Source organism: Thalassophryne amazonica, chromosome 9 (assembly GCF_902500255.1).
Source record: "Thalassophryne amazonica chromosome 9, fThaAma1.1, whole genome shotgun sequence".
Classification (NCBI taxonomy): domain Eukaryota; kingdom Metazoa; phylum Chordata; class Actinopteri; order Batrachoidiformes; family Batrachoididae; genus Thalassophryne; species Thalassophryne amazonica.
The window spans coordinates 98,981,559-99,003,851 of record NC_047111.1 but is presented as its reverse complement, the minus strand read 5'-3'; the positions used below and the strand labels follow the sequence as shown (position 1 = coordinate 99,003,851).

Genomic DNA, 22,293 nt, shown 5'->3' with positions numbered 1-22,293 from the left:
GTCACACCCAGAAATAATACTCATAATAAAATAATAATAATAATAATAATAATAATGTGTATATGGTAACAAGAACCTAATCAATATATAAAACATTAAGACAGCAAATGAACTAAAAAAAAAAATGTAATTAACAGGAAATAAAAGGGTTGAATTCTAAAAACTGTTGCGGTCTAATGTTCTGAAAACATTCTGGACTCACATGGCATTCCAACTCATTATACGAACTTTGATTAATTTATTACCACCCTTGAAAAATGTCAGCTACCTATTTTATAAACACTACCCAATCAGAGCCTGTGGATCCCCATGTGCAACATGCTGGTGTTTTTTACCGCTATAAATCTCTGTACATGCTGGCAGAGATTCTGGCTCCACTCTGCACAGCCCAGTGTAGGGGTCAGCCATGATGACCAGCAATTTACTATAGATACCACAAATTCTCAGGATGTGCCATAGCACAGTCTGAGCCGAACACCTTGTTGAAATAACATATAAACTGCAGTATGAAAGAAGACTGAATGCAGTAGTATATTATTGACTTCCTGAGCATTAAATCACACTGAGCAGCAAGGGGGTAACACTGGATCCTGTGATCTGAGATCACAGAATCTTACCCGGCACAGACAGCATGGCAATAGCTGTGTAGCAGTTGTAATCCTTTCCTTTCCTTTCCTGAGAGGAATAACGAGTTCTTTCTTCCTCTGTGTTGGAAGATCTGCCTCAAAATGAAAGATTGCATACAACACCAGGAGAACAGCATCTCCACCTACTTGAAGAAACATAGCCAGAATGCTTTTTGAACATTTCCTACATTCAGCTGATTAGCACCTTTGCAACTGCACTGAGATTGGATGGTTCACATTTAGCTGGTGGACCATCCACAAGAACTTTAGATCAGGTCAGTGAACATGCGCTGGTCACCACTTCTACTGCACCATGAACACCACATAGGGTCTTGATTGGTAATTATCAAGGCAGACAGACCCGCAGTCCATCCTTGCATCCCAAATATAGTCATCGCCTGCTGTAGCTACCCAACATGCGGGTGTCCCCCCTTGGCCTTGCTCATCTGCTGTGGTCTTCAGTAAAGAGGCACCTGTGCACTAGATCATGCTCAGGGAAGCATTCCACATGACAGGTCAGATCCGGGAGAATGTGCGGGTGCTGTGAGTCATTGTATCCATTACACTTGGCAAACACCCAGGCAGACTACTGGTCCATATTCACTATGTGAAAGGAGCAATCCACTTGCTGCAACTAAGTAACACTTGGATGCCCCCTTGGCCTTTTTCCAGTTGCTGAGGACCTCAGTAATGAGGCACCTGCCTGCTGGATTGTGGATGTTCCATGGTCAGAATTTTGTTGCAGATTTTCCCTTGCAAAGACCCGCATAAAACCATGAAGGGTCATGATTTAATAGACAACTCACTATTGGTGTATAATCTTCACTACTATGAGTCAATTTGGTATAGACATATATAACCGCAAATCAGGATAAGTATCTGATGATACAGAAAATGCCAATTTAAAAAAATTGTGGGCAATATGAACCCAAGATATTTCACGTTTTGTGTGGCCAACTATTTCATTTGTTAATATACATCCATTCCTGCATTTCAGGCCTTGTGACACATTCCAAAAACATTGGGATGTAAAGCATTTACAGCTACCACTTTGTAATGTTATTCCATCTCACAACACTTAAAAGATATTTTGGCACACAACCCCATGCCATGACACACCCTATCTTTTGGACTTGCTGTTGACACTAGTCTGGATGGCCCTTTTCATACAGTAGTGTTCAGAATAATAGTAGTGCTATGTGACTAAAAAGATTAATCCAGGTTTTGAGTATATTTCTTATTGTTACATGGGAAACAAGGTAACAGTAGATTCAGTAGATTCTCACAAATCCAACAAGACCAAGCATTCATGATATGCACACTCTTAAGGCTATGAAATTGGGCTATTAGTAAAAAAAGTAGAAAAGGAGGTGTTCACATAATAGTAGCATCTGCTGTTGATGCTAGAAACTCAAAGCTATTATGTTCAAACTGCTTTTTTAGCAATCCTGTGAATCACTAAACTAGTATTTAGTTGTATAACCACAGTTTTTTGTGATTTCTTCACATCTGCGAGGCATTAATTTTGTTGGTTTGGAACCAAGATTTTGCCTGTTTACTAGTGTGCTTGGGGTCATTGTCTTGTTGAAACACCCATTTCAAGGGCATATCCTCTTCAGCATAAGGCAACATGACCTCTTCAAGTATTTTGACATATCCAAACTGATCCATGATACCTGGTATGCGATATGTAGGCCCAACACCATAGTAGGAGAAACATGCCCATATCATGATGCTTGCACCACCATGCTTCACTGTCTTCACTGTGAACTGTGGCTTGAATTCAGAGTTTGGGGGTCGTCTCACAAACTGTCTGTGGCCCTTGGACCAAAAAATAACAATTTTACTTTCATCAGTCCACAAAATATTGTTCCATTTCTCTTTAAGCCAGTTGATGTGTTCTTTGGCAAATTGTAACCTCTTCTGCACGTCTTTTACTTAACAGAGGGACTTTGCGGGGATTCTTGCAAATAAATTAGCTTCACACAGGCGTCTGCTAACTGTCACAGCACTTACAGGTAACTGTAGTTACTTACAGGTAACTCTCAGACTGTCTTTGATCATCCTGGAGCTGATCAATGGGTGAGCATTTGCCATTCTGGCTAGTCTTCTATCCATTTTGATGGTTGTTTTCCCTTTTCTTCCACGCATCTCTTTTTTTTTTTTTTTGTCCATTTTAAAGAACTGGAGATCACTGTAGACGAACAGCCTATAATTTACTGCACCTGCGTATAAGTTTTCCCCACTCCAATCAACTTTTTAATCAAACTACGCTGTTCTTCTGAACAATGTCTTGAACATCCCATTTTCCTCAGGCTTTCAAAGAGAAAAGCATGTTCAACAGGTGCTGGCTTCATCCTTGAATAGGGGACACCTGATTCACACCTGTTTCACCTGAATCACACCTGTTTGTTCCACAAAACTGACGAACTCACTGACTGAATGCCACACTACTTATTGTGAACACCCCCTTTTCTTTTCTTTTTCCTTTTGTTTCCCATGTAACAATAAGAAATATACTCAAAACCTGGACTAATCTTTTTAGTCACATAGCACTACTATTATTCTGAACACTACTGTATTTGGTCCACAGCATGTGAAACCTATTTTCTTCTTTTTCTCTTCTTCTTCTTCAAAAAAGATCTGGAATACTGATTCATCTGACCACAATATCCATTTCCATTGTGTGATGGGCCAACCCAGATGCTCCTGAGCTCAGGGAAGGCAGTGCTGCTTCTGGACAAAATTAATGCAAGGCTTCTTTTGTGCACAGTAAAGTTTTAAGTGGCATTTGTGACTGTAACTCCACATTGTGCTGTCGTATTTGTCAAACATTTCTCCAGGTATCCCTTGCCTATGCGGTTATATCAGCTATTGATGAATGATGGTTCTTGATGCAGTGCCATCTGAAGGATAACATCATTAATTATTTACTTTGCTTTACCTCATTACTAGCTCAAAAATTCCCACTTCCCAATTCTCTTGGAATGTGTTACAGGCCTGAAAAGCAGGAATGGATGTATATTAACAAATGCAATAAAGTTGACCACACAAAACATGCAATATCTTGGGTTCATGCTGTCTGTAATGAAACAGAAGCCTGAGTAAATGTCAGGATCACTGCTGTTTGTTTTTGTTTTTTTTGGCATCTTCCATGTGATACGTGAGCTATGATTTTGATGCATATGCTTATTTATTGGCACAATAGACACTTCGTCACTGCACTCAACGGTTTGCTGCTTCAACATGGCTGAGGAATCCAGCTGTGGTTAGAGGTCATTGCTTGTGCTGATTGAAGTGCATCATCTGTATTGAATTCATAAAAAAGGAGATTGAAGCCCCTACTCTGCCTGTCAGAGGAGAATGTGCACCTGTCCAGCTCTGCAAACTAAATCCCCTCGATGCCCACTCACAAAATGAAAGTCAAGCTCTGATTAAGTTTTTAGCTGATGGGGATAGCTGCTTCTCCTGATTGCAAAATCCACAGAGTTTCCTTCTGGGGCTCTTGTTGCCTGAAACACTGAATCAAAAAATGCCGTTAAGCTCTCCAGAGGGACAACTTGAGAGCAGCATGCCCGTCTGTTCTCAGCAGAAACACAACAGAGGTCTGGTCATCATCCGACAGCTGATGATGAATACGGAGGTCAATGATACAAACCTCCTGCAGTGCATCTGTTATATATCTCTACTTACTGAAGCCCCAGGGCAAGCTCTGTTTTTGTCCAAAATCAGTTCCACTCTTGGTGGCACTGACCTTTGATGTTGGTCCCGATTTGTCTCTGCTGCTGATCGTATTGCAGCTGTCAAAACGGTTTCCACTCTGTGCCTGTTAGTATCCGCCTGGACAAAATTCCCATACTAACGGTTTGAAGATTGATTTAGTGTAGGAGCTTGTGCCAAATGTTCTACATCAGCAAGTAAATAGTTCTCTAAGTCTCTACGGGTCGAGACTGTTTTATTTATGAAGTCAACTCAGTGATGGCACTGGAGATACCCCTATTTGAAAAACATGAAGTACTGCAGGAACAAACAAACAAACAAAAAAGCCATCTGAAACTCATAACTCAGGCTATAGTGTTTTGAGGTGCATATTAACTACCTACTATGATTATGGAAATACTTTATCATATACAAATAATGAATGATTATGAATGCAATGGTAAGAATGAAATATTCTTATTATGGCGTATTGGATTTGTTTTTCTTTTGTGTTAGAAGAATGAGCAGCGTCAATAAGCTGCTAAGCGCTGTTGCCAGTAGTGTGAGGGCGGGGTGGTCGCAGCGCTCATTGGTACAAATGATCAATATTACGTGACATACAAACCACCAATCAAATGACAAGGATCTATTCAGGTGTTATATAATATATGTGTAGCAGGAAAATGACAAGTCCATTCAAATTTATGTTACCTGTGACTGAACCCGCAGAGCAGCAGAGGTCTTTGCACTTCCCTGCAAGCGTGTCTTTAAATCTCTTGGGTTTTTTAATGTACTGCAGTGCAGAGACTAAAAACACTCACCCGCTCAAGAGTGATTTCTTCAAATTCATACTCAATTTCTGTGCCGTTGACCTGAAGGAAAAAAACACACACACACCCCCCAAAGATAGCCTTTATATCTTCATGTACTTCAAATGTAAGTAAATGCAAATCCGTGCGAAGCGAAATACTTTTCTCTATAACAGGCCTACATGTGCAATTATTCAATTAGCTTTTAAAGATTAAATCAGAAGGCATCAAGTCTTCTATCAAACAAAAACTGTCAACGTTTTTCACTGCATTTGTGCTTAAATACTCACAGAAAGAACACAAATAACTCATGAGTCAAGAGCACAGCTTCACATCGGAACTCTTTCAACAATTTTGCACTCATGCACCATTGCGTAGAGATGCATTGCATTATGGGTAAATATGGAATGGGTTTACTAAAATTAAGAATGATGTATTCCAGTATATATATTTACAATCACCATTTTTTAAATAATGCCATTCAATTGTTGTCTTTTTATGATTGGATTGTTGCAACATTTACAAAAAGATAAACACATTAGTCATTACATGTACAGGTGTGGGAGGGATGGGCCGGAAACGGAAACCTCAAATGGGTGAAGTCTGTCATACAGGAAAGACTGTCATTTTAAAATAAGTTATTCTCATATTGAATTCCCCATAACAGATCCAGAACTTTTTCATAGACTAAATAATTAATCAAACCTACAACATGAGATGACAGGATGTCTTCCAGTGCCCATCATCCTTTCAGGGCTAATGGGCACGACCACAACACAAATTAGAGCACCACGCTCATAGAGCACAAACCTCTGACAACACTAGTTTCCAATTCCACAAATTTTTAACTTGGAAAAAATTTTCAAGGTCAAAGTCCTGTTAGAAGTGGCTTTTCCTAAGCTAAAATATAAGACAAAAATATCAATCAAAAGGGCTTTTTAAATGTTTATATCAAATATCTGCTAAGCCGCAGATATGGATCAGAACGTGGATCAAACTTAGTCTATTCATTGAGAGTGCCAGTTTGCACCTCATTGTCACAAATTAGAGTGATTGAGGCACTTTTGATTGAAATATAACGCAAAATGTGCACTAAATAAGCTTTTTAATATTAAATTAAAAATGTCCACAAAATCCACAACCCGGAGTCAAAACTTTGTCAGGCGACAGTTATGTCCAGTCACACCTAGTGCAAAGTTTGGACGAAAACAGTGAAGCAGTGCGAAACAGTTCGAAATTAGCGCATGAAACATCATGCCTACGGTAGGCGTGCATGAACCCTTGCCTCTACTGGTGATTGGCTCTGGCCTCTACTGGTGGTTGGCTCTCACTGCGGTATTGTATCACTTCCTGTTCCAGAGCACAGCGGTGTTTGCTGTAATCTGTTAGCTGTTTAATCTGCGCAGTTAGATTGATCTAGTTAACCAGATAACGATTTGTTTCACAGTGTAATCTTCACGTGCCTTAACTAAAGCACTCCCTCTGCTGAATCACCTCTAAATTATTTACACATTATTCACTTTGTGTGTTTTTAGGAATCCGCTAGCTTAGCGCAGCTACTAGCTCTTAGCCGGTTTAGCATGGCGGCTTCTCCTGTCTCTCCCGCACTTTTCTGGGTGTGAAATATTTAGTTATTCCTCGGCCTCCTTTAGCAGTAATGGTACTTGTAATAAGTGTAGCTTATTCGTAACTTTGGAGGCCAGGCTGGGTGAATTGGAAACTCGGCTCCGCACCGTGGAAAATTCTACAGCTAGCCAGGCCCCTGTAGTTGGTGCGAACCAAGGTAGCTTAGCCGCCATTAGTTTCCCTCTGGCAGATCCCGAGCAGCCTGGAAAGCAGGCCAACTGGGTGACTGTGAGGAGGAAGCGTAGCCCTAAACAGAAGCCCCGTGTACACCGCCAACCCGTTCACATTTCTAACCATTTTTCCCCACTCGACGACACACCCGCGAGGATCAAACTCTGGTTATGGCGACTCTGTTTTGAGAAATGTGAAGTTAGCGACACCAGCAACCATAGTCAATTGTCTTCCGGGGGCCAGAGCAGACGACATTGAAGGAAATTTGAAACTGCTGGCTAAGGCTAAGCGTAAATTTGGTAAGATTGTAATTCATGTCGGCAGTAATGACACCCGGTTACGCCAATCGGAGGTCACTAAAATTAACATTGAATTGGTGTGTAACTTTGCAAAAACAATGTCGGACTCTGTAGTTTTCTCTGGGCCCCTCCCCAATCGGACCGGGAGTGACATGTTTAGCCGCATGTTCTCCTTGAACTGCTGGCTGTCTGAGTGGTGTCCAAAAAATGAGGTGGGCTTCATAGATAATTGGCAAAGCTTCTGGGGAAAACCTGGTCTTGTTAGGAGAGACGGCATCCATCCCACTTTGGATGGAGCAGCTCTCATTTCTAGAACTCTGTCCAATTTTCTTAAATCCTCCAACCGTGACTATCCAGGGTTGGGACCAGGAAGCAGAGTTGTAGTCTTACACACCTCTCTGCAGCTTCTCTCCCCCTACCATCCCCTCATTACCCCATCCCCGTGGAGACGGTGCCTGCTCCCAGACCACCAATAACCAGTAAAAATCTATTTAAGCATAAAATTCAAAAAGAAAAAATAATATAGCACCTTCAACTGCACCACAGACTAAAACAGTTAAATGTGGTCTATTAAACATTAGGTCTCTCTCTTCTAAGTCCCTGTTAGTAAATGATATAATATTGATCAACATATTGATTTATTCTGCCTTACAGAAACCTGGTTACAGCAGGATGAATATGTTAGTTTAAATGAGTCAACACCCCCGAGTCACACTAACTGCCAGAATGCTCGTAGCACGGGCCGAGGCGGAGGATTAGCAGCAATCTTCCATTCACTTCTTGCCTATAAGGAGATGAATCTGCAGTAAACATTTCCTAACAACATATGAAAAATTGTGAGCTCCAGGCTGTTCACAAACAGCTAAACAAACAGACAAACAAATGAAAACATAATCTCCAACATCGTTGGTGGAGGTAATAATGTGATGATGATTCTAATCAACACTTTTCATGTTTGCATATTTATTATACGCCTGATTATCATTTTCAAACGGTGAGTATCTTGCCGAGGTGATTAATCAGCCCTGACTCTGTTCCGTCATTAGAGTCAGACAGGAATAGCGCCTATGCATATGTGCTGCATGTCAAATTCCCACTTGGGTGACTTTTTTTTGTTTTAGAAATATCAGATATCAGCAGAACACAGTTTCACAATAAGCAAACACAACCTGAGGAGTAAATTAGCAACAGCAGTGACACAGACAGCGTTGTGACCAAATCCAACCTCAGAGCTGTACAGACTAACTCTTATTACTTGAACACAGTCTGTAAATAAATGTGATTAATATTATGTGGCAGAAAAATAAAAATAAAAGTCACTGTATGAAACCGAGTGAGGATGTTGCTCCATAATTGGCTGAGGGATCAGAACAGCACTCAAACCGTGGAGTCTGGACAACTGCATCTTGAAATATGCAGAAAATACTTCTCAGTGCCAAGAAACCTTTTGGGAAGAATTTGTTTATTATTTTACGCTGCACCACTGCTTTGTTTATTTGCCTTGATTTAACAGTATTTTAGGGGAAGGTCTATTGAAGGTCACATGCTGGTCTTTATTCATGTCAGCCATCAATGATTGAATGCTGTGACCTCATTTGTGTTACAAAGCTAACTTTCAATAATGTTAAAGTCAGCATCAGAGCATAAAGTGTTTCTTACCTTACATTTTTATAAAAGTCACACTGCAATTCATATACATTAACAATAATGTACCAATTAAATTCATTTTGCTTCTTGTTGCATGAAACAGTAGCAATCCATTTCTAAATAATGAGACTTATAGAGCAGTGCAACTTACATATGTTTGTTTCCCCCCTTTCGTGCCACATTTTAAGACAGATGCAAACAATACTCTGGTGTGATGTAGTATAATCTGGAAAATACATGACAAGGCACTGCAGTCCTCATTTGAACCATGCGTGATATCGTGGGATTGACCACTTACGGGACCCTGCGCTCCGTTGTGCAATATGTACACAGCATAAATTCACACGGATAAATGGTGCACTGTTTTGCTTTTGGCTGCAATCACCAAAGCAGTCGTGAAAAGTTTTTTTTTTTTTTCGGTTCCCAGTGGAGTGGAAAAGGCGAGGCAGATGGGAGCGGTCTTGTCGGTAAGTGTTAGCCTACACTGCTAGCCAGAGTAGCTCTGTTCTCATCGCCTGCAAAACCGCCTCGATACGTTTGTGCTCCAGGTCAAACAAACCGCAACACATGTCCACTTTCCCACTGCAGCGTCACTTTTTCTTTGCATTTTCAATTTGTTTGCATGTAATTTACCCAAAAACCCATTGAAAATGCCATGGTTGATCCCCCTGGAAGTAGAGAAATTACATCATATGTATCATATTTACCCCTTTAGCACCTGCCCTCAAACGAGACCTCGGTGCCCACTTCTGACCATCAAATTCCAGTGTGTCCTAGAGATGGTCTTAATGGTGTCTTCATGAACCATTGATAAGTACTGAAGGTACATGATGTTGCCATGAAAAATTCAGTAATGTATATCTTCTATTATACATTCCAAATCTAAGGTACATCTAAATATCTTTAGTAAAAAAAAAAGTAGAGCCACGTAGGGTCTTGAGAACCAGGAATGGTAGGTTTAAAAGCTTTTTTATCCCATGGGAACTCTCCCTATCCACCTAAGCAGCTCAAGAATGAGAGTGACAGTTTTCAACTGTTTAAAACTGTTGCTGAAATCTTACAAATCCTCTTGCTGTTCTCCTAAAGGCAATCCTGGACATCCTTGAATATTAAATCTTGCAGCAAGACGAGAAGACTACACCATGAGTCTGGTTCAAATCATAAAAAAAATAATCTTCAGCGCCACAATAAGGCTATGGTGTTGCTGTCCAGAAATCTTGTGAGTTGGCAGGACATGGTCAAGATTCATGATGACAACATTTTTTTTAAACAACCACTCAATCATCAATATTATTTAAGCTGTGGCCTGGATTTAAACCCAGGGTCGCTGCTACCACAAAGCACTGAGTACTGGCTGCACACACACTCACAGCATGCGATCCGGCTGTTCAGCACGACAACTTTGACAATGTGTTTATGGACAGTCATGGTCAAAATTGTGTATGTGGGAACAGGGGTCAACAGAGGGAAAGCTCTGAAGTTGTTCATCAGTATCAGAATAAAATTTCAGCAAACTAATAAGGATGTTTAACAAGAGTCATCAGGAGATGACATATGCCCCCAATCCCCACAAATCATAGTACAATAAACTGGTCAAGTGGTTACTCAGATATCGCGATAACTATGGTGCAATGACAATATCTTGAATATCTCGCCGTGACCTTGAAATTGATCCCAAGGTCACAGTAATCAATTGGTGGCGGGGTAATAGGGCTGCAACACACAATTATTTGGATCATCGATGAATCTGATGGGGTTTCGACACGATTAATCGGATTAGCGGGGAATTTTTTAAAAATGTGCCAGGGAAACAATTTTCTCATCCTTCCATCACTTTATTTAACAACAGAACATAATTGAAAAATTAAAATACTTGAAAATCAACAAATCATCAAATGTCCCTTGGCTGTCGAAATACAAAATAATAAAGAATTAAACAGTTTATAATAAAGAACAAAGATAATTATTTCAAATGGCACTGCTTTATCAAAGGGCTGAGTTGCCATTGACATTGAAACATATAAATGTTGTAAAATATATGGTGAAAAAAGAAGTATTTTTGTTGCTGCAAATGAACAATTAGCATAACCAGTTAACCATAAAACCTAAATCAAAAACTGTAGTCTGACTCATTATATGTGCAACATTCTCTGTATAACTTGTAAACTATGTGGTCATTTCACAATGACACATGTGACTCATGTCTCTTTCTCTAAAATTGTATTGTAGCATTATTAGTTATTATTACTATTATTATTGTTGCTATTATTAATATATAAATAAAATTAATTAAAAAAATTATAATTTGTAATACATCTGGCTCTTTTATGACAACAAACGCTGAGCCATTAATTATTATACAGAAAACAAATGCACAAACATGCTGAAATGCCAGCAGCTTAATGCTAACTTTAACATTGAAAACACCATAGACATGCTAATGCGTTACCATCAGCGTTAGCATAAAATACATCTATCAACTGTTTCAGAAGACCATAACAGGTCAGTTTAATATAAAAAAGGTAAATATTCCTCACAGGCATATGCTCTTTAGGGTTTTAATGGGGAAAAATAAAGATAAAGCGAAATAAAACAAATGAAACCACAAAGCAGCAGCTCAAAGCACTCCTTCATTGGTCAAGATTCAAAGCAAAGCTCAGTTGATTATATGGAAGAAACGTAACATTTGTGGTAAAACAAAGTTATTCAGGCAACTAATCGATGACTAGATTAGTTGACAACTATTTTAATAATCGATTTTAATCGATTAACTCGATTAGTTATTTCAGCTCTAATGCTAAATATAATTGAAATTGGTCATCTGGTTAAGATATCATGCTAACTAGAGAAAATGGACCGACAGATGGACATCCTGATCGCTAGATCCCCCCGCATTACATACTGGGGTGTAACAAAGGACAATTATCAAGATGAAGCCCATTGTCAAACTGACTATTTAGCAATATGTAGAAGTTAAGAACATACAAAAGAACTTGCTAAATAAAAAGCTTTCAGGTCCCAGCAGTTTCTTAATTGGGGGAGCTGAGTTTTAAACCTGAGCTGACAGGTTTTGTCAGCTTCAAATTTGAGGAGATTTAGGTTTCACCAGTTTACCAACATGGCTAAAAAAACCCTGATGTAGAGACCCAATTAGTTTCCATACAGCAGTTTAGGCATACAATCTTAAGTTAAGGGTACCTCGTAGTTCTTAACAAGGGAGCCCTGGAGCCCTATGGGTAACGTACAGATGATGAAATTACATTCCAATGCACAAATTATTCCTAATTATCAGAACTTTTGTCTTATTTCTTGAGTGCCATCTTCAAACTTTCTAACAAGTTATGTTTTAAACAATTTTTGCATGAATTATTGTTAATCACATTTATTTGATATAAAGAACTTTGAGCTCCAGTTATTGTATGGAATATACTCTACAATAACATTCATGATTATTATTAGAACAACTGATATTGTAACAAAATGTTATAATGTCTTTAATTAATTAATTAGCTTAACAGCTTCGAACTACCACATGCATGCCACTGTTTATGTACACAAATGGGAGGTCTTGGGATGGGCCCATTCCATAATTAGCCATCATAAATCTGGTCACACTGACTTTAACCTCCTGGAAACACTGATCTTCTGTTGTGTGCAATAGATAAGAGAGAGAAATTCAAACTCACATAAGGTACCGACTCCAGCGTGTCGGTGTTGACGATTATTGGCGCAGGGCTGGCCTGTGCGAGACAAAGAGATGGGAAGAAGGGGGGATGGGAAGGACATGAAGAAAAGATGTTTTAGTGATCAAGAGATGCCTGGAGCCTGAGCCCACCACTGTCCTACTTTCCAGATTTATATCCCAAGGACATGCTCATAGATCTATGCAGTATCAACAATTTAGTAGTTTTCCATTTGCTGGATGCTATGATGAATGTCCTCTCACACGCAGCACTCTGATACAACCATTATCACTTAGTGGGTTTAATCTGGCAGGAAAAAAAAACATGCCTACAACAGAAGAGAACTCATTGGAGTTCATAATTCCACCACGGGCAACAAAATTGCATAGACATCCTGAAGAAAGTAGGATGAACACTGGCATGACTAGTACAACATGCTTTCAGCCAAACTTTACCAGAAGGGGAAACTTTTTTAAGCAAAAATATGAATAAACAAGTTAAAATACAAAATCAACAAAACTGTTTTGATAATGTTTGCATAAAGTCTTCTTGTAAAAATCAGAAACATTTTCTTGCAATTTTCCATCATCCTGCAAACAACTACATAAAGTGAGGTAAAAATTAATACATAAACAAAACAGCAATTTTAAAGTGCGCCTCGAGGAAGTATCTTTGGGGGTTCAAATTAGTTGACTCAGGTCAAATGGACTTATCTAGTTAACCTGGGGTGGTCTAGTTAAGGTGGTCTAGGTTAAGGTGTTGGGCTTGAGTCCAGAAGATCATGGGTTCAAATACCCGCCTGACTGGAAAATCACTAAGGGCCCTTGGCCAAGGCCTTTAATCCCCTATTGCTCCCGGTGTGTAGTGAGCCCTGACATCGGAGTTCCACATAATTATGGAGTTCCACAAGGTTCTGTGCTAGGACCAATTTTATTCACTTTATACATGCTTCCCTTAGGCAGTATTATTAGACGGTATTGCTTAAATTTTCATTGTTACGCAGATGATACCCAGCTTTATCTATCCATGAAGCCAGAGGACACACACCAATTAGCTAAACTGCAGGATTGTCTTACAGACATAAAGACATGGATGACCTCTAATTTCCTGCTTTTAAACTCAGATAAAACTGAAGTTATTGTACTTGGCCCCACAAATCTTAGAAACATGGTGTCTAACCAGATCCTTACTCTGGATGGCATTACCCTGACCTCTAGTAATACTGTGAGAAATCTTGGAGTCATTTTTGATCAGGATATGTCATTCAAAGCGCATATTAAACAAATATGTAGGACTGCTTTTTTGCATTTACGCAATATCTCTAAAATCAGAAAGGTCTTGTCTCAGAGTGATGCTGAACAACTAATTCATGCATTTATTTCCTCTAGGCTGGACTATTGGAATTCATTATTATCAGGTTGTCCTAAAAGTTCCCTAAAAAGCCTTCAGTTAATTCAAAATGCTGCAGCTAGAGTACTGACGGGGACTAGAAGGAGAGAGCATATCTCACCCATATTGGCCTCTCTTCATTGGCTTCCTGTTAATTCTAGAATAGAATTTAAAATTCTTCTTCTTACTTATAAGGTTTTGAATAATCAGGTCCCATCTTATCTTAGGGACCTCATAGTACCATATCACCCCAATAGAGCGCTTCGCTCTCAGACTGCAGGCTTACTTGTAGTTCCTAGGGTTTGTAAGACTAGAATGGGAGGCAGAGCCTTCAGCTTTCAGGCTCCTCTCCTGTGGAACCAGCTCCCAATTCAGATCAGGGAGACAGACACCCTCTCTACTTTTAAGATTAGGCTTAAAACTTTCCTTTTTGCTAAAGCTTATAGTTAGGGCTGGATCAGGTGACCCTGAACCATCCCTTAGTTATGCTGCTATAGACGTAGACTGCTGGGGGGTTCCCATGATGCACTGTTTCTTTCTCTTTTTGCTCTGTATGCACCACTCTGCATTTAATCATTAGTGATCGATCTCTGCTCCCCTCCACAGCATGTCTTTTTCCTGGTTCTCCTCCCTCAGCCCCAACCAGTCCCAGCAGAAGACTGCCCCTCCCTGAGCCTGGTTCTGCTGGAGGTTTCTTCTTGTTAAAGGGAGTTTTTCCTTCCCACTGTAGCCAAGTGCTTTGCTCACAGGGGGTAGTTTTGACCGTTGGGGTTTTACATAATTATTGTATGGCCTTGCCTTACAATATAAAGCGCCTTGGGGCAACTGTTGGTTGTGATTGCGCGCTATATAAAAAAATTGATTGATTGATTGATTGATCGGGGTGAATGTGAGGCATAACTGTAAAGCGCTTTGAGCGTCTGATGCAAATGGAAAAGCACTATATAAATGCAGTCCATTTAACCTGAATAAGTCGAGATGATCTGGCTCAACTTTGGATACCAAGACTTGGATGACTGAGAAAGTCCACAGATACATTCATTTTCTGGTATCATATAGGGACAAACAAAATGATTTGGAAACATTATCATCATTATCAACATTATCATGAAATGTAATACAATAATGAGTGCAAAAAGAAAATTACCATAGAGTTGAATCAAGAATTCTCTGACACAGTGCCAACAACAACTATAGAACCAGTATCATGAAGGTGAGGTTTATTGGAGAATTGTTGTTTTTGTGGTCAGTAGTACTGTATTTTCTGACATCAAAGATGGGTGAACATTGGACTGCAAGATTTATAATCCACTCAGAAATACCTGAATTGATTTTGCCATGATTCAACAGAGTGGTGGAAACTCCACAAAAAGACACCAATGCAAGAACACTTATGACTTGGCTGCACCGTTTTATCCTTCAACGTCTCTGCTGTGATGCTCACACTGGCCTCAACTTTGGTAATAATATTATCAAAATCTGTAAAGCTTGGAATAACATGATAAAAAAGCAAAACTCTTCAGAGATAATCTCTGTAATTTGTATGCAATATAAAAGCAGACAGAACGTCAGAACATCAATTGTCCAGTTTACAGTCAGTAAACTATGAGCTCAATGTCAAACTCTTCAAAAGATGAAGCCCGAGGATGCATTTGGAGATTCCTTAGAAATTCAGTCTATGATTTTGGATGAATGGAACTCAAATAAGCAAGCACGGGCACAACAGAAAGGGCTAATCACTATCTCCTGCACAACTACAGAAAAAGGATCCATTGCATATCAAGTTGTGTGCATTACTGCGTGAAATGTTAATAAACAGTAATTCTAGGTCTATTATTGGCAAAAAATAAACAGGTTTGATACATGCTGATAAATGAGTGGTTTTCAAAATGTGGTTCAAGTTTTTTTTTTTCGTTTAACCAGAGGTAAAAGCTCATATTGTGTGTCCGTATATATCCCACCTTTCCCAGAGAATCACTAAGGTCCCTTAGGAGAGTTCCTTGATTCTCAAGTTGTTGTACATGTACAACAGATGGACACGCAGCATACAAATGCAGACCATTTACCATATCGCTGCAATGATTAATCAATTACTAAATTGGTCACAAGCTATTAATATTCAACAAGCTATTAATATTCAACAAACCATTTGAGTATTTTTTAGGCAACATGCCCACCATCACCATACTGCCTGTAGACAAAGTCATAGCTCTTGTAACGGTTAGACAGCAGTTGCTGTGCAGAGCGTAAACGCCACTACCCCGACACCTAAAGACATTCTAGTGAGATATGCTAGGACTCTCAGGTTTTTATACTTCTTACAGTGTCTGCCTCCCATAACTGAAACCATGAGCTTGGGTCCAATGAATGTCGAAGACAATGCAGGCTACACTGGTGACAAAGATGAACCTATGGATATCAAGACCATGAACCATCTGGAAGGTGACCCACACCAATCTCCAAGCCTGTGCCCCCTCACAGCACAACAGACCAACCAAACTACACTTCAATAAAAGTCTACACCCACAGCGCGAGCTGCTACCTAGGACCAAGGGTCCTAGGGGGCCAGGACTCGGGGGTCCCAACTGGACACATACAGCTGTGACCACAGGGATTTTGGCTTCAGTGAGCCTCAACTTCTGAATGTCAAAAATGAGGCACATCTGTAAGACGAAAAAGTTGCAGTTCCATAAATGGCTGCTTGTCACTGGCTCCAAAAATGAGCAGATTGGTATAGAAGCCCATGTTAAAATGTCCAACTTTAGAGCAGAAATAAATTTGCTAAGGGGTATTAATATGTAACAAATCACTTAAAACCTCAAATGAATTTATTTATTAATCAAAATGCTTTTTTATTAAACTTTGATAAGTGACTTAATCAAACAAACGTGAAAACCGATAGGATGTAGTGAAAAATGACCCATTAAGTTTCCAAATCTACGTACATGTATACTTCTTTCATACGTTATCTCTGGCTGACGACAACACAATGCTAAGACAGCACTGAAAGTGATGAAGTAGTCAAAGCTTGTGGAATTGTGGGCATCCTAGAAATGTGCGTATCACACGGACCTCGATTTCCAGGAAATACCAAAATTTGGGAAGGCAAGAGATTTTATTATTCGATCGGGAATTATTCAATAACATGATGCCCAAAATGTCTCATATCACAGCTTTTTGTCAAGATACTTGAACCAGTAGCCGGCAGTGCTGTGTCGTAGTTGGAGTAAACACTGCCAACTTGGCGACACCCAAAGCAGCACTTTATGAGCTTCAAAAGGCTCTTTTGTGTCTTTTCAGAACATCTATGGGTGAAGTCATGGAACGTTTGTCCAGTATATACAAAGTCCATGGTCTTCGGGTACAGCCCTACCCCCCTTTCCCAGCTTTCAACCAGGCCCAGACTCATTCAGCCAATCAACCCCCCCCCCCCCCCCCCCCACACACACACACATATGTGGCGATGGGTCTCTCTATGCTGAATATAAAAGTAAAAACACCATTTTCAAATACAGTGCGCGAATCATAAAAATAGCTCCATCAACATGTTCACACACTGCAGTAAATTCAGATCAATTATTCAACATTTTCAAAGTTAAATTAAGTGAATGCAAATCAAAAGCACACTGGTTCAATTCACATTAATGGATGAGAATTAATTTAATGTTAATTTTATGCTCCGTTTTCTACTCTGCAGAAACAATAAGAGCATGTTAATGATAAGCCAGGAAATCACTCTCGTGAAATTCATCTGAATTATCCAAAACTGATGCAGCAGTTTCAGTATATTTGTGTAAAGTCTGTTGAGGCTCACTGATAACCAAATAGCACCGTTAAAAACTACTGTATATATAACAATAATGTCTCTCCTCTGCTGTAGGGTAATTTACTGTGGATATTTTCTCCTGCTAAGGTTTGAAGCATTTACATTTATATGATTTTCATAATTAATGCGGGCCTATGCGGAGAATGACAGCGATAAGTGAACAAAAGGAAAAAGATAACCATTCGCAAGAGTGTGCAGGATTGTAAAGCCAGTCACTGATGGAAGAAGAAATGGTGTTTGTGAGCAGAATGATGAGAGGGATTAAGACGCCTTTGCTTGCAGAGCACGAAGACTAATCAAGTGAATGGAGTCACAACCATTCTTGGAGAGAAAGACAGGCAGGATGAAGAAGCACATCAACACCACACAGAATGTGGTGCAACACCATGTGCACAGTCATGGTCGAGAGTGGATCTCTTTCACCGTCAAAACGAGAAATGATTCTTCGCTACCTCCAACAATCACCAGAGGAAGGTAAATATATTATGATTTATTATCTGCAGGAGTGAAAGGGAACTTTTACAAGAGCCTTGTTACATTACATACAGTTATGTATATATACATACAGTTGTGTTGTGTAGCTTGGAGTCAGAGTTGCCGACAGAAATGCAGCAGGCCGAGCAGGAGATTGCAGAGCTGAAGCTGCTATCATTTTCCTTGGGTGTGATGAGAACTGGCAGGATTAGGAATGAGCACATCAGAGGAACAGGGTAGGTGAGAGGGTTTGGAGACAACGAGAGTGAGGTGAAACTGACATGGTTCAGGTGTGCACAGAGGATGGATGCGGGATATACAGGGAGAAGGATGGTGAGGATGGAGCTCCCAGGTAGGTGGAGAAGACAAAGGCTAAAGAGAAGGTTTGTGGATGTGGTGACAGAGGGCATTCAGGCAGCTGATGTGATAGAGAACCATACAAAGTACCATACGAAAAAACCATACAAAGTAAAATGTGAGATGGAGACAATGCAAAAAGAAGATAATTTTCAACACTGTTAGCTCCAACACATGCACATACCCCCATGTATCATTTCAAGAATCGGAACGCATACAGCACGCCTCAGCTCGTGTTTGGAGAACCACGTTGACACTCAAACTGAAATAGCCTCTTTAGTGTGTAATGACAAAAGTGATTTAAACAGAAGAACAAATGCTCATGTATAGCAAATCCTGTTCTGCTACGCAGCAGAGTGGGAAGCTCAAATAATCCTATTGTAGGTCAGAAGGATTTGTCATTAATCTTATTTCTGTTGCTGGGTGCTTTCTGTTGACATTTCTGTCAGTTTGCCTGCAGCCAGTGCTGCGGCCTCTGCTGCAGTGAAGAAGTGACACACTTTAATATTCCACAGCACGGTTATCGAAAAGCAACTCAGCCAGTAACAAAATTATTTAAGTTGGAATATCATAAAATAATAATAATAACAATTTCCTTTATTTGTCATTGTACATAAATACAACAAAATTTGTCCTCTGCATTTAACACATCCTAATTAAAGTTAGACACAATTAAACCACTATTAGCAGTAGGCCGCCACAGTCCGGCACCCAGGAACCAACACCAGATGTAGAAACGCTGCCTTGGTCAGGGGCAAAGAAAGGAGCTGACCCTAACACATTATGTTAAATGACTAAGGGTAGCAACACCAACGTGCCTCTTGAACACACCTCTGGTGTCTTTTTCAGGCTGTCTTGATTATTATTTTCCTGATATGATACATCCCCAATTCCAATGAAGTTGGGACGTTTTAAAATGAGCAAATATTTGCACAAAAACAATAAAGTTTATCAGTTTGAACATTAAATATGTTGTCTCTGTGGTGTATTCAATTGAATATAGGTTGAAGAGGATTTTCAAATCATTGTATTCTGTTTTTATTTACATTTTACACAACGTCCCAACTTCATTGGAGTTGGGGTTGTATATCATATGTGTGATATTCTTCACTGATAATTTATATTACATGTTTACTTCATTATAGCAATCTCAGTCCATACTTGATGTCCTAGTGAAGTGCTTTTATTGTGAAATGTCTTTTTTTTTTTTCATTTGTTTCTATTGGTGTTACTTCCTGTTAACTGGCACTCTGGCTTCACACTCATTTGATCTGTCTGATTGAGGCATGGACTATTTAACAGCCTATCACTCCAGTGCCAGATTGTCTAGCTTCTTTGCTTGCTTTCTTGTGTTGATGGTAGACATTACCCATGTGAAGCACCATGGGATGACTAATATTGTAACTTGGTGCTATCTAAATGAACTGAATTCATTTAGTTTTATTTTTAAAATCTTTTATTATTCTTATGCAATATAGTTTACTGACCATTTTCTTTATAAATAAACTTTTATTAATTTAAATGAATAAATCCATTAATTCATTTTTGCAGACTAAGTCTGACATTTCACCAAGCTTTGTAAAAAGTGGTTTTAAAAACACACTATGTCACTTTTTTAACAGAGGTTTTCATATTCCTGGTTCTGCCTCTTTCTATAGGTACAACCCACAAAAAGTGTGATTTTTAAATCCACAAAAAGTACGAGCTTTTCATTTTCATTTCATGAAGATAATTAGTTTCTTTGTCTCTTTTAACATACAAACACACAGCCTCTGTGACAGATGGTCAATATGACAAAACATAAAAATACGAAATGTCACAAAAATAGACACATCTGCTCTGTGTAATTTAATCCAACCCAACACTCTTCAAAGAGTCAGGTCGGAGAGAGATGCTGAGATAGGTTCCAGCGAAAAATGGATGATGTGCTCATAGATAAAGAGCTTTATGTATTTGCAATGTAGTGCACCACTATACCCGACAGAACAGTACATTGCATATTACATGTACACTGCTGCCAGAACAAATACATATCCACGCACACATACCCTACAGAGGTAACTCAGCGGAGCTCATCAATGGCACGCTTAACTGCATTTAGGAACACTCCTCCCCTTATTTGCACTGGCTAACATCGCCATGTGATTGACTTCCTCAGAACAAGGCACCAAGTCAACAGTCCAACTGCATAGAATGACTGTGCAAGACTTTACAAGAGGCTTTCAGGCGCCTAAAACAATATACGGGATATTATGGTGAGATGATTATTTTGAATTGTGCCAACACAGAAAAAGTAACACCGGTCTTATTTAAATGGCAAACACTTAAGGCTGAATGGAGAGTGTTCGCATTAAAGACGGATGTCTTACTTGCATTTTTTTTCCTTATAACCTTCACAAACACAACAGTTTTCAGAATTAAAATAACACGTACAAATCAAATAACACATACAAATGATCTCAATTTTATTTTGTATTTTTGTTCACAACTTGTAACTTTTAAATCAGTGTGTCGAAGTACTTAGTTGCAGGTGCTGAAAAACCATGAACACCCCTCCATAAGTAAAATGGGTTCAGTTATATATAGAGCATCATCCCAATGGAAACTCTCTGGAAAGGCTTGAAATTTTTATGTGTGTCAAGTTGAAGTTTCATTTGGCCACCAGAAAGGGACAACGCAGAGGAAGTGGGGAGTAAAAGAACCAATAGGAAAGGTATCAACAGGATCAAAACCTTTCTAAGAAAGATTGTTTACATCTATGGACATAAGCCATTAACCAAGTGTTTTTGGCATGTTTGGGGCTGTTAGAGGGTTCAACCTAAGGTGATGCTCAGAATTAAGTCAATGCACCCGTGAAAGATGCCCTGGAAGCTTGTTCATGGAGATGAAGCCTGTGCAAACCAAAGGACCTGATAGTGGGCTATTTCAGGGGCCATTTCTGGAGCATATCCCAGTGGTCATTAGGTGAGAGTCGGAGTACACCCTGGACAGACCACCAGTCTATTGCAGGGCTGATACATACGAGGTCTGTTAGAAAAGCATGCGACCTTTGGCCGGGGAAACAAACTGGCATACCTGGAGCGTTGGAAACCCTCAAAGTAGTCTCCTGGGACTCCACACACTTCTCCCAGCGGTGTCACCACTGTTGGAAGCATTCCAAGAAAGCCTCTTTTGAAATGGAGTTCAGCTCCGCTGTCGTTGCAGCCATAATGTCCTCTCTCGTCTCAAATCTCGTTCCTTTAAATGGCCTCTTGAGTTTGTGAAACAGCCAGAAGCTCGTTCCTTTAAATGGCCTCTTGAGTTTGGGAAACAGCCAGAAGTCGCAAGGGGCCATATCAGGAGAGTAAGGAGCCTGTTGAACCACAGGAGTCTGGTTTTTCATCAAAAAAGTCTGAAATAAGTTCGAGGAATGTCCTGGAGCATTGTCATGGTGGATGCGCCAATTTCCTGTGGCCCACAACTCCGGTCTCTTGCACCGCACAGCATTACGTAGGAGACGGAGGACATCCCTGTAGTACTCCTTCGTGATTGTTTGACCCTGTGGTGTGTACTCGTGGTGTACCACACCGCAGGAGTCAAAGAAAACAGTCAGCATCACCTTGACATTGCTGCGCACTTGGCGAGCCTTCTTTGGTCTTGGTGACGTGGAATGCTTCCACTGTGACAACTGGAAGTTGGTTTCCGGGT

At 39.8% G+C, this 22,293-nt stretch overlaps 1 protein-coding gene across 1 annotated transcript in view; it reads right to left on the bottom strand.

Annotated features, from left to right (window-relative positions):
- dlg2 (discs, large homolog 2 (Drosophila)) overlaps positions 1–22,293 on the bottom strand; it is a 658,820-nt gene that overhangs the window by 181,157 nt on the left and 455,370 nt on the right. Inside the window, exons 7-8 of the mRNA XM_034178851.1 lie at positions 12,564–12,617; positions 5,147–5,197 (exon numbers count right to left, since the gene is read on the bottom strand). Of these exons, the coding sequence (XP_034034742.1) occupies positions 5,147–5,197; positions 12,564–12,617 (105 nt within the window). The remainder of the gene's footprint in view (positions 1–5,146; positions 5,198–12,563; positions 12,618–22,293) is intronic.